We start from the raw sequence: 13,928 nt of genomic DNA, 5'->3' as shown, positions 1-13,928 counted from the left end.
TATGCAAAATGAACGTCACATGACCTCATGAAACACACAGAGATGGGTTTGTTTACATTAATTTGTATAAAACCAATCTGCTGTTCTCTCACTTCACATACACACTCAATAAAATTATAATGATGTGTAGACAAAACATTACTTGTGAGAGACACTGATGAAAGAATACATCAATCATGAAGGTTAATGTAATACATTATAGGCCTACTGAAACACTCATTAAGGTGTCATGAATGGCTTCATAAAGGTGTTTTGAATGCTTATGTAAAGTTTAAGCCCCAGTTATAGTAAATATTTAATTCTGTGATATTTGGCTATTCTATGCTTTCATCATCTGAGTGATGTGGCATATCAAGAAGCTGATTAAACAGCAAAACCTCTTTTAAATGTGCTGTTTTGTCATACAACACAATGCCACAGATGTCTTAAGTTTTGAGGGAACATTTAATTGGCATGCTGACAGCATGAATGTCCACCAGAGCTGTTGCCAGAGAATTGAATGTTAATTTTTCTACCATAAGTCGCCTCCAACGTCGTTTTAGACAATTTGGCAACTGGCCTCACAACCTCAGACCAATTTGGCAACCGGCCTCACAACCGCAGACCATGTGTAACCATGCCAGCCCAGGACCTCCACATCCGACTTCTTCACCTGCGGGATCGTCTGAGACCAGCCACCTGGACAGCTGATGAAGTTGTGGATTTGCACAACCAAAGAATGTCTGCACAGAAAAAGTTTCAGTGCAGCTCATATGTGTGCTCGTCGTCCTCACCAGGGTCTTGACTTGACTGCAGTTCGCCATCGTAGCCAACTTCAGGTGGCAAATGCTCATCTTTGATGGCCACTGGCACACTGGAGAAGTTCACAGATGAATCACGGTTTCAACTGTACCAGGCAGATGGCAGACAGTGTGCATGGCGTCGTGTGGGTGAGCGGTTTGCTGATGTCAACGTTGTGAACATCAGCAAACATCAGAGTGCCCCACGGTGGCGGTGGGGTTATGGTATGGGCAGGAATAAGCTACGGACAACGAACACAATTGCATTTTATCGATGGCAATTTGAATGCACAGAGATACAGTGACGAGATCCTGAGGCCCATTGTCGTGCCATTTATCCACCGCCATCACCTCATGTTTTAGCATGATAATGCATGGCCCCACGTCTCAAGCATCTGTACACAATTCCTGGAATGTCCCAGTTCTTCCATGGCCTGCATACTCAGCAGACATGTCACCCATTGGGCATGTTCTGGATTGAGGTGTACAACAGTGTGTTCCAGTTCCCGCCAATATCCAGCAACTTCGCACAGCCATTGAAGAGGAGTGGGACAACAGGTGTCCACAGGACCCAGTCAACAACTCTATACGAAGGAGATGTGTTGTGCTGCATGAGGCAAATGGTGGTCACACCAGATACTGACCGGTTTTCTGATCCACTCCCCTACCTTTTTTTAAGGTATCTGTGACCAACAGATGCATATCTGTTTTCTCAGTCATGTGAAATCCATAGATTAGGACCTAATTTATTTATTTAATTTGACTGATTTCCTTATATGAACTGTAACTCAGTAAAATCTTTGAAATTGTTGCATGTTGCGTTTATATTTTTGTTCAGTATATTAAGCCTCACAACTATGTTTTTTTTTTTTACCATTTTCTTGGTAGTGTACAGTAAGTAGCTAGCTAAAAGAAGAATGCAATTTGACCCATTCTATGAGACTTAGCTACAGAGTCTGGCTTTTATGTTATCCAAATTTACACAGAGAAAGTACATACAGTGGGGAGAACAAGTATTTGATACACTGCCGATTTTGCAGGTTTTCCTACTTACAAAGCATGTAGAGGTCTGTAATTGTTTTATCATAGGTACACTTCAACTGTGAGAGACGGAATCTAAAACAAAAATCCAGAAAATCACATTGTATGATTTTTAAGTCATTCATTTGCATTTTATTGTATGACATAAGTATTTGATACATCAGAAAAACATAACTTAATATTTGGTACAGAAACCTTTGTTTGCAATTACAGAGATCATACGTTTCCTGTAGTTCTTGACCAGGTTTGAACACGCTGCAGCAAGGATTTTGGCCCACTCCTCCATACAGACCTTCTCCAGGTCCTTCAGGTTTTGGGGCTGTCGCTGGGCAATACGGACTTTCAGCTCCCTCCAAAGATTTTCTATTGGGTTCAGGTCTGGAGACTGGCTAGGCCACTCCAGGACCTTGAGATGCTTCTTACGGAGCCACTCTTGGCTGTGTGTTTCGGGTCGTTGACATGCTGGAAGACCCAGCCATGACCCATCTTCAATGCTCTTACTGAGGGAAGGAGGTTATTGGCCAAGATCTCGCGATACATGGCCCCATCCATCCTCCCCTCAATACGGTGCAGTCGTCCTGTCCCCTTTGCAGAAAAGCATCTCCAAAGAATGTTTCCATCTCCATGCTTCACGGTTGGGATGGTGTTCTTGGGGTTGTACTCATCCTTCTTCTTCCTCCAAACACGGCGAGTGGAGTTTAGACCAAAAAGCTCTATTTTTGTCTCATCAGACCACATGAACTTCTCCTCTGGATCATCCAGATGGTCATTGGCAAACTTCAGAAGGGCCTGGACATGCGCTGGCTTGAGCAGGGGGACCTTGCGTGCGCTGCAGGATTTTAATCCATGACGGCGTAGTGTGTTACTAATGGTTTTCTTTGAGACTGTGGTCCCAGCTCTCTTCAGGTCATTGACCAGGTCATGCCGTGTAGTTCAGGGCTGATCCCTCACCTTCCTCATGATCATTGATGCCCCACGAGGTGAGATCTTGCATGGAGCCCCAGACCGAGGGTGATTGACCGTCATTTTGAGCTTCTTCCATTTTCTAATAATTGCGCCAACAGTTGTTGCCTTCTCACCAAGTCGTATGCCTATTGTCCTGTAGCCCATCCCAGCCTTGTGCAGGTCTACAATTTTATCCCTGATGTCCTTACACAGCTCTCTAGTCTTGGCCATTGTGGAGAGGTTGGAGTCTGTTTGATTGAGTGTGTGGACAGGTGTCTTTTATACAGGTAACGAGTTCAAACAGGTGCATTTAATACAGGTAATGAGTGGAGAACAGGTGGGCTTCTTAAAGAAAAACTAACAGGTCTGTGAGAGCTGGAATTCTTACTGGTTGGTAGGTGATCAAATACTTATGTCATGCAATAAAATGCAAATTACTTAAAAATCATACAATGTGATTTTCTGGATTTTTGTTTTAGATTCCGTCTCTCAACATTGAAGTGTACCTATGATAAAACATTACAGACCTCTACATGCTTTGTAAGTAGGAAAACCTGCAAAATCTGCAGTGTATGAAATACTTGTTCTCCCCACTGTATCTAAAATTCCTAGGTCCCACTGGGCACAGCCACCACCACACGTAGTGACAATGACGTGCTAGGCACAATAACGGCTATCATCATTGGATGGTGGTTAGCCATGTAGCTAACTAGCTAAATTAGCAGCCACCTCCATCATCCTGGGTAAGCAAAGCTTGCATTGCATGATTACACTCTCGCCTCTCCTGTGCTTAAAGGAGAACTGGTCACTGAGTTTAGGCCAGGGATTTTCCTCCTCGCCTTTAACACTGGGTCTGTCTGTGTCTGGATTGTCTCATCTCCTCAGTCTCCTCTGTCTCCATTGTTTTTTCACACACACCTCTTTGATAAAAAAAAAATTCCTCTGGGGACCCCAGATCCTCAAAAAGTTCTACAGCTGCACCATCGAGAGCATCTTGACCGGTAGCATCACCGCCTGGTATGGCAACTGCTCAGCATCTGACTGTAAGGCTCTACAGAGGGTAGTGCGTACGGCCCAGTACATCACTGGGGCCAAAGTTCCTGCCATCCAGGATCTATATACCAGGCGTTGTCAGAGGAAGGCCCAGAAAATTGTAAGAGACTCCAGTCACCCAGGTCAAAGACAGTTTTTTTTTGCTATTGCACGGCAAGCGGTACCGGTGCACCAAGTCTAGGACCAAAAGGCTCCTTAACAGCTTCTACCTCCAAGCCATAAGACTCCTGAACAATTAATCAAATGGCCATCGGACTGTTTACATTAACACCCCTCCCCCCTCCATTTGTTTTGTACACTGCTGTTACTCGCTGTTTATTATCTATGCATAGTCACTTCACCCCTACCTCCATGTACAAATTACCTCGACTAACCTGTACCCCCACACATTGACTCGGTACCGGTACCCCCTGTATATAGCCTCGTTATTGTTATTCTATTGTGTTACTTTTTATTTATTTTTTTCATTCGTTTTTTGGTAAATCTTTTCTTAACTCTTTCTTGAACTGCACTGTTGGTTAAGGGCTTGTAAAGTAAGCATTTCACGGTAAGGTCTACACTTGTTGTATTCGACACATGTGACAAATAATGTTTGATTTGATTTGATTGGCCTGTTTTGGCGTGATGTGTGAAATTTGATTTGATTGGTCATTTGATTGGTCACTTGATTGGTCACAACAACATGAGCAGTTTTATGGCTCCGCAAACTTTCCGTGCCATTATGATCTACAGTTATGTATAGCCTACAAAATTGTGCTCTGTAACAGATGGTTTTAAAAAGGTAGCAGAGTACAATACTTCAAAACATATTTACAGTGTAAGTAAAAGTACAGTTACTGACTTTGGAAAAAAAAAAAAAAAAAGTAACTACTTGGAAAAGCAACTCAATTACAGTAACAAGAGTATTTGTAATTTGTTACTTCCACCTCTGAACAAGACCTTTGGCTGATCTTCACGTTAACCCTAAATGTCTGAGTAGGGTACTGTATGTAACAACTCAGTTCCTCATTTAAGAGTTTATGTCACGTAGTTTCTACCATGCATCTGGAGACATCCTAATTCACTAGCCATCTGTGAACCATTGTGCTCTCATTATGACTGAATTTACAACCTTTTACAGACAAGTGTTGCCATGAGCCTGGTGACAAACTGTCCCTTTAAGTTACTGTCAATGCTCCCTTGGGAAAAACCCCTGGTCTCCTCTTCCCAGAATAAAGCATTTCCTGGAAAAGAGGGGGACTAGAAAAAAGAATAGTCTGTGTGCTTCTCCCTATGGCTTCTACTCTTGTACTTGTCTTGTGGAGTTGCGGTTAGTCATCCAACCACGACGTCAACAACCTACAGCTGGCTCATCTCTTGTCTTTCATGAGCGATCCCACGTCAAAAATACATCAATATGCCAAAACAGTGTTTAATTTCTGCTTGTTCTCTGTAGAGAGAACAGTTCCTCCTTATCTGTGAGCTGGAGTGGAACATGTGGTCCACAGGGAGCGAAGGGGGACCAGGGTTAGGGGAGGGGTCCAGGATTAAGGGTCAGGGAATGTTGCCCATGATGTGCTACCCAATAAGGCAGGAAGAGACATTTCCGCTTTTTCGGGAGGAATAGCAACCCCCGCCCAGCTGGATATTGGTTGTAATTTACGGGAAATCAGTTGAAGGTGTGTGTGTGTGGGGGGGGGCACAGTAGTGTAGATAGGAAGTGGTGGAGGAACAGCAGACAACTGTAAGAGGATGGCCTGTAGATCCGGTTAACCTCTACTGTTTTTCTAACCCTGTCAACAACACAGAGCTGACCCAGCATCCTCTCTGCTCATCTTCTATTTCCTGTCAGACCCGAGCTCATAATAACGGAAAAAATCTTCCTGGTAATCATTACTAGGGATGTGTCACTGGTAAATAATCTTATTAAAATCCAGTTGTTATATATTTATCTCTTAATTAGTTTATATAGAAATGTACTACAGGAAGTGTAGAATAGAAATAGAATGAATGTGTCTCATCATCATCGTTAGGGACTCTGAGTCGCCACCCCGTCACAGAGTCATGGTAATTGCCGGGGTAGATAGCGTGGCTTGTTGTGAATGTGGGCAGACTAGTGAGTGAGTCAGTGTGATGCTGATCAGCGTTAAAACCATAAGCGTGACAGTTGGCTTAACAGGTCTGGGACTCTGCCAGATGACCTTTGGTAGAGGGGAAATAAGCCAGGCTAATTGGCCACTGTTTTGCTCTATTCTGACTGCACAACGCTGAAGGCTGCAAAGTCTCCCTATCATCCCAAGAATGTCTTTCCACTTTCTCCACTACAGGGCAGACCATGGTAATGTGTCTGGTGTCATATTCAGTAGTCATTACATCCAGGTTATTGCCATTTGTAGATACATACATGCATTGATTTGTACACAGTTTGTTGCTGTGTACATGGGGCAATGACTCCTTACCACAAAACATTTCTCTTAGAACTAGAGAAAGAGAAAGAGACATCGCCATCTGAGGAATGTATCTGTTCAGATTTCAGCAATATTAGTGGGACAGCAAAGAGACTAGCTCTAGCTAGAATGGTCAGGACGAACCCAATTTAAAAAAACAGAGAGAACAGGGAGGAAGAGGAAACCATTGAGACACGATATAAAAATGGCTCATGTTGGTTGGTTCACAGGGGATTTTTCCAGTGTTGATCTCTCACAATCTTGCCTTGCTGATTTTTTCGAATCTGTTTATTTACCACTGTTTATTTTTGCCCAGCATTGCTCTTTGAATACTTCTTGCACTTGGAGGAGGCGGGGGGGAGGAGGAGAGGAGGGGGGTTGTTGTGGTCACTGTTGACTCTGGCTCTATGACTGGGAGTCCCACACAGTAATTACAGATACCAAAGGGACACATGTGACCTCTGTCCTATCTGTTCTGTTCTGTTCTGTACCCACCCTCAGCTGTTTGGTGAGAGAGATGGAGCGAGCGAGAGAGAGAGAGAGAGTGATAGGGAGAGGGAGATACAGAGAGATGAAGAGAAAGAGAGATGAGAAAATAGGGGGGAAATGAAGGAAAAAGTAAAGAGAGGGAGAAAGAGACGAAGTAAGAGAGCGCGGAAGGGAAGGAATTAGGGAAAGAGAGAGACGGGAAGAAAGATAGAGAGGGAGACAAATATAATGGACAGAGTTTAAGCCAGATGGATAAAGAGATCATTCCCTACAGCAGTGTATCCCAGTCCTGGCTTTCGAGGCCCCCAACGTTAGCTGGTTTTCTCGCATGATTCACTTTCAGGGACTCTCAGAGACAGCACACCTTGCAATGATTAAGGGGCATTAGGTTTGCTTCAGACTCCTCATACCAGCGTAGTAAAAATGATTGAATGGGGGTTGGGGATGGGGTGTTTGAATAATGAAACCTAGCTCAGAGATATACAGTCAGGTACCTCCACTGGGACTTGAACCTTTGACCTTAGTCACACCCCACTATCTTCTATATCAGGAGGGTCTATGAGAATGGACAGCTGCCTGAGGGACACTAACCAGCCTCATGCCTGTTGGGCACTATGACATCACCAGCCCTCTGAAAATACCCTTCGTGATGAAAGCACAAGGCCATCTGGCATCAGCTTTCAATTCTGATTGGCTTCCCTTTCATCACTGCCCTCTGATTGGCTGTCTCACAGGGGAAGCAATTGGCTAATAAGCATCAAATATAATTGTCTTGGACAAATGCTATGTCAAGACAACAATTGGTTACATACAGTAAGACAAAGGACAAATACACTGAGTGTGCTCTTTCCATGACATAGACTGACCAGGTGAATCCAGGTGAAAGGTATGATCCCTTATTGATGCCACTTGTTAAATCCACTTCAATCAGTGTAGATGAAGGGAAGGAGACAGGTTAAGGAGGATTTTTATGCTTTGAGACAATTGAGACATGGATTGTGTATGTTTGCCATTCAGAGGCGGAATGGGCAAGACAAAAAAATGTAACTCCCTTTGAACGGGGTATGGTAGTAGATGCCAGTGAGTGTGACAGGAGCTGCAACACTGCTGTTTTTCACACGCAACAGCCAACCAACTTGACACAACTGTGGGAAACATTGGAGTCAACATGGGGGAGCATCCCAGTGGAACGCTTTCGACGTCATTCCCGATGAATTGAGGCTTTTCTGAGGTGTTCCTAATGCTTTGTACACTCTTTGTGCATACCATGTCAGTGAAGTCATAGAAATGCCATTTCTGTGTGTGATTTTCTCCTATGCTAATTGAAAGCTGAGAAGAACCAGATGGTTGGGGCTGGTGATTAGACAACCAGAATATTGTTGTGAAATTCCTGCCATGTGGGTTTCAATCACCACTCTATTAGACCGCAGTCTGTTTTGATATGTCATGAGGTTTTGTGACTCAATGTGGAACAGGGTTACCACAGAGTTATGGCGGATACAAAGTGTACAAATCCAGTGAAGTTTCCATGAGCCTTAGCATGCTCATTTTCAGTTTTCAAAAACTGTTTTTGAATTCTGTTTAGTGATAGGCTTGATGGAATAAAAGAGACTGATGAGAGACTCAACTCTTGAACAAAACATGAATCAGACTTGACAGAGAAAGGCTGAATGAATTATCATTGGGGTGGGGCAGAATCAAAGTTGATGAAGTCCAATTAGCCCCAGTTCTGCTCACTAATGATATTGTTTACATGATGTCCGTATCCCCATTACTCCTCCCTGCCACCTCCCCTGTTATCCAGTCTATTTACCCTGTACTCCACTTACAAAAACACCTTTCGGTGTCAGTGGACATGAAGCAGACCCCTTTGTTCTCTTATGCACTCTAGGATTTCCCCTATACCCACACACTCACTTACTCATACGTATAACATACCAGTAAGGCTACCTCATCATCAGTCCTCTCTCCCATAGCTAGTCTTGCATAGCACTGAAGAGATGCATTCACAGTGAGTGCATTAGCCATGGTCCCTGGCTTTAATGGATCAAGGACATTGGTTGAACCAGTGGCCCATCTAGAAGAGGCAGAGAGGGGTTAGCATCATGAGCCTTACCAGCTGGGCCTGTTTGGAGAGTGATATAGTGGGAGAGGTACATGGAGGGAGAGCGGGAGTGAGGGAGAGGGGAGGGGGAGAGCACTTGCAGGAAGCGCGTGCGTAAGTGTTGGCCCAGGAGATGGAATCTGGTGTGTTTGTTCTGGCGTAATGCTCCCCTGCTGCAGGCCCCATCGCTCGCTCTGAGAGGGGAGGACAGCAGGCCGGGAGAGAGAGAGAGAGGGTGAATGCTGCTGGAGAGAGGGAAAGTTTGACAGGGAGTGAGAGGGGAAAATAGAGGAGATAGAGGGATTATTGGAGAAAGAAAATGTTAGAGAGAGGGAGAGAGTCAGTTTGGAAGAGAACGAGGGAAAGAGAGGATGTCGCCGGAGAGAATTGATTAGAGGCAGAGGAGAGGGACAGTTGGACAGAAAGAGAGTGGACAGTGTGCTGTCTGGTTCACCTTCTGGCCATCAATCAATCAATCAAATGTATTTATGAAGCCCTTTTTTTTTACATCAGCAGATGTCACAAAGTGCTATACAGAAACCCAGCCTAAAACCCCAAACAGCAAACAATGCAATGCCATGTTGTTCTTGTGTTAGCAGCAGTACCCTAATGCATCCTTTTAACATGGTTCTTGTTATTGTTTTCATAGTTATGTGGTCGCAGTTTCACAAGCCCAACTGGCAGTCAGGACAGAAGATAAGATCTGCTATGATTCTTAAAGAACAGAAGTATTATCCGTCATGGGGACGAATTGTTCCACTGCTTGGCAGAATAAAGCAGTGGTGGTTCCATGAACTTCATTGTAATCAATCAGAAACAAGCTCTGTGATGTAGTCATGTGTCTCATTACAGCACATTGTCTGTTGACACCACCCTGCTTTGCCTATAGCCACCTACTGTATGAGGAGGAGAGGTCTGAGGCCCACACATTTTCTTAGAAACGCACACAAGCACACTAGCTATATCTGGCTCACACACACTCAAACACAAACATACTCCCACCCAAGGGGTCTGTAACTTCCCTCTGTACACAATGAGATATACAAGCCTTTGCCCTTTCCTGTGTCCAAACAAACAGGCGTAACAGGGTTGGGGAGTGGAAATGCTAGGACATACTCTGGCCCGCAGTGTGCTTGGCCTTTACGTAAGCATGACTGTGGTCCTCAACCCTACCTAAAATCTACCAGTGCTTCCTTCCACTTGCTCCGGAACATAGGTCTGGGTTCACGATCTACAGACCATTGCACATGGGAAATTACATTGTGTGTGTGTGTGTGTGTGTGTGTGTGTGTGCATGCGTGCCTGAGTGCGTACGAGACAGCAAAGGCTGTAGTGTTGTCAAAGCAAATGTTTCTAATAAATGCTTTTCACCAGCATATTAGTTGTACTTTGTAGTGCTTTGTGTTTTTATGAATCAGTGTGAACATGACCAACATGATTATGTGCACATGCTCCCTGGCTACCAACTGTGCCATTGTGTGAGTGACACCAAAATGGAGTGGGTTAGCAAGATAAATTATGCAACCTCTGGTTTTTCTCAGACCGTCCCACCAAGCGCCCCCAGAGAATGTTGGGACTTGCATACCATACTTCCCTTGTCCTGGTATTTCTACTGTAATCATGTCTACATGGGATGACAGGGCTCTCGTATCTGGCTTGGATGTGTTTTTCTCTCTTTCTTTATCTCTCCGTCTGTCTGAGGGAGCATTTCCTCTGGCCCATCTTCCCCGGCCTCGCCAGCCTCACCACTCCCTTCCCTCTTTCCTGGAGAAAAATATGAGAAGAAAAAAAACAGACAGCGGAAAGCCTCGGAACGTGTAATGTGTATGTTTTGACTGTAGGTTTTGACTGTAGGTTTTGACTGTAGGTTTTGACTGTATGTTTTGACTGTATGTTTTGACTGTATGTTTTGGTTCGATTATGTTTCTCGTTGGAAAAATGGTCTGTTGTTGTGTTTCAGGTGACCACAGCATGCATCCCAGCTCCATCTGATCTGGTAAGTTGACCCCTCTGTCTCTCACTCTTTAAATAGTCCTTCATTCCTTCACTTTATGATATAAACAACAAGCTGTAGCCATCCATAAATCTGCAGTGCTGTTGGAAAATGGCAGATGCCCCTCTTTTCCTTGGCTAGTAGAGGGGGCTTGGTTTGTTCTTGGATGAGAGTGTTGTCTAGAAGTCAGGTTGCTACAATAAGTAGTATAGGTGGGCCTTCAGGAAGGAAGCCTGTTTGTTGAATCACCATATATCTCCCCTTGTTGCCTACAGCAGCGCAGAGGGACAGCTCCATCCCGACACGTCCAACACCTGGTGAGAAGACTTTTCCAGACACATTTTTCTCACTTCCCCTCCACAAGTGAATGTTCATGCTGTTCTTCTCATGAGTGTGAGAAATGGTTCTAATTTAATTTCTCTCTGTCTTCAGGGTTCCACAAAGTCTCTGACTTACACCAAACAGAGGACCACCCTCCCCAGGTAACACAGCTCCCTATGATAACCTAATTAAATTGATTATTTAACATGTCTCTCTCCGGAGGAGGAAGAGAAGAAGGAAGAGGAGGATGATGAAAAGGAGGAGGTACTGGATGATTAAGAGGAGGATTTCACACTGACTCCTCCTATCTCCTCTTCATTCTCTTCTTCTCTTTCCCAGTCTCTCTCTTTTTATCACTCCTCCTTCATTCCCTCTTTTTATTTGTCATTCTACACCTCCTCTCATTATCCAACTACACTTCCTCCTGTTTTTCTCTCGACCCCATTTTCAAATCAGGCAACACCACATGGGGTCGCGACCCCTAGTTTGGGAAACGCTGAGTAATGTAAGGGAGGCTGCAAATGAAAGGTTTCAGTGTTTCTGTTTTGGAGCTCAATGGAGTAACACAACATCCATCTGTAGACCACCTCATAACCCCTTGCGTTTTCCCTCTGGTCAGGAGTTTCAGTGTGGACCGTGTGATGGAAAGAGTCATGGAGGGCCACTATGACTTTGACCTGACCTACATCACTGAGAGGATCATCTCCGTGTTCTTCCCCCCTCTGCTGGACGAGCAGCGCTACCGTCTCAACCTCAAGGAGGTGACTGCCATGCTCAGGTCCAAGCACCAGGACAAGTTCCTGGTGAGTACATTATATCCTGCCGCTGTCGACATGGGCTGGGTTCAAATATCTACTCTACTATCATACCACTCCAAATTAAGGATTGTGTTGGGCATGTATTATAAGTGGTAGGCTGGTATGGATTTTGGAATGTAGCCATACACTCAGTGATGCTTTCATATGTGCTTTCAAAGCCACCCAGAAAAGCAACCCAGAAAAGGTTAAAAATAGCCCATGAACATATGTAGCCTGAGAAACAAGGTTCATGAAATCAATAACTTACTAACATCAGATAACATTCATATACTGGCTATCTCAGAAACTCACTTAGATAATTCCTTTGATGATACCGTGGTAGAAATACATCTATAAAATACATATATAAAAGAGATAGGAATGCCAATGGGGGAGGTGTCCTTTATGTATTCAGAATCATATTCCTGTAAAAAAGTGGTCAAACCTTTTCTGAGCGGAGATCACTTTCTGAATCAAAATGGAGGCAGATTTTTTTTTTTTTTTTTAACATGACTTAAAAAGCTGTAAGCCTATGCAACATTAACCTACTAAAAACAGTACTGTAGCAATGAGGTTTGTGCAGTAGGCTCAATACATTATCACTGCATATTGGTTATTATTGAATTGCCCTGCCATTGTTGTTCTTCTCAGACCATTTAAAAATGATATATAATCAGAATGTTAATACAGGGCATTCGGAAAGTATTCAGACCCCTTGACTTTTTCCACATTTTGTTACTTTACAGCCTTATTCTACAATGGATTCAAATCTATTTTTTCACTCATCAATCTACACACAGTACCCCATAATGGCAAAGCAAAAACAGGTTTTTAGACATTTTTGCAAATGTAAAGTCGGAAGTTAACATAGGTTGTGGAGTCATTAAAACTTGTTTTTCAACCACTCCACAAATGTCTTGTTAACAAACTATAGTTCTGGCAAGTCGTGAGGACATCTACTTTGTGCATGACACAAGTCATTTTTCCAACAATTGTTTACAGACAGATTATTTCACTGTATCACAAATCCAGGGGGTCAGAAGTTTACATACACTAAGTTGACTGTGCCTTTAAACAGCTTGGACAATTCCTGAAAATTATGGCTTTAGAAGCTTCTGATAGGCTAATTGACATCATTTTAGTCAATTGGAGGTGTACCTGTGGATGTATTTCAAGGCCTACCTTCAAACTCAGTGCCTCTTTGCTTGACATCATGGGAAAATCAAAAGAAATCAGCCAAGACCTCAGAAAAAATTGTAGACCTCCATAAGTCTGGTTCATCCTTGGGAGCAATTTCCAAAGGCCTGAAGGTACTACATTCATCTGTACAAACAATAGTACACAAGTATAAACACCATGGGACCAGCAGCTGTCTTACCGCTCAGGAAGGAGACGCATTCTGTCAACTAGAGATGGACGTACTTTGGTGCGAAAAGTGCAAATCAATCCCAGAACAACAACAAAGCACCTTGTGAAGCTGCTGGACCTATATTGACATAACCTGAAAAGGGAAGAAGCCACTGCTCCAAAACCGCCATAAAAAAAGCCAGACTATGGTTTGCAACTGCACATGGGGACAAAGATTGTACTTTTTGAAGAAATGTCCTCTGGTCTGATGAAACATAAATAGAACTGTTTGGCCATAATGACCATTGTTATGTTTGGAAGAAAAAGGGGGAGGCTTGCAAGTTGAAGAACATTATCCCAACCGTGAAGCACAGCACGGGGGTGGCAGCATCATGCTGTGTGATTGCTTTGCTGGAGAGACTGGTACACTTCACAAAATAGATGGCATCATGAGGAAAGAAAATTATGTGGCTATATTGAAGCAACATCTCAAGACATCCGTCAGGAGGTTCAAGCTTGGTCGCAATTGGGTCTTCCGAATGGACAATGACCCCAAGCATACTTCCAAAGTTGTAGCAAAATGGCGTAAGGACAACAAAATCAAGGTATTGGAGTGGTCATCACAAGCCTTGA

The 13,928-nt window shown here is 43.7% G+C and overlaps 1 protein-coding gene across 10 annotated transcripts in view; it reads left to right on the top strand.

Annotated features, from left to right (window-relative positions):
• The window catches only part of tns2a (tensin 2a), a 53,617-nt gene that overhangs the window by 14,102 nt on the left and 25,587 nt on the right, over nt 1–13,928 (top strand). For 9 of the 10 annotated variants that reach the window (XM_036946788.2, XM_036946787.2, XM_090202632.1 and 6 more), the window contains 4 exons: nt 10,798–10,833; nt 11,106–11,147; nt 11,263–11,312; nt 11,771–11,954. In XM_036946788.2, coding sequence (XP_036802683.2) covers nt 10,798–10,833; nt 11,106–11,147; nt 11,263–11,312; nt 11,771–11,954 — 312 coding nt within the window. Of the gene's footprint in view, nt 1–10,381; nt 10,675–10,797; nt 10,834–11,105; nt 11,148–11,262; nt 11,313–11,770; nt 11,955–13,928 lie in introns of those variants that run through there. The other variant, XM_090202635.1, reaches the window with a different exon arrangement.

This window comes from Oncorhynchus mykiss, chromosome 16 (assembly GCF_057628025.1).
Source record: "Oncorhynchus mykiss isolate SJ-2025 chromosome 16, ASM5762802v1, whole genome shotgun sequence".
In the NCBI taxonomy this organism is placed as follows: domain Eukaryota; kingdom Metazoa; phylum Chordata; class Actinopteri; order Salmoniformes; family Salmonidae; genus Oncorhynchus; species Oncorhynchus mykiss.
Note: the sequence above shows the minus strand (reverse complement) of the source record. Positions and strands in the feature narration are given on the sequence as shown.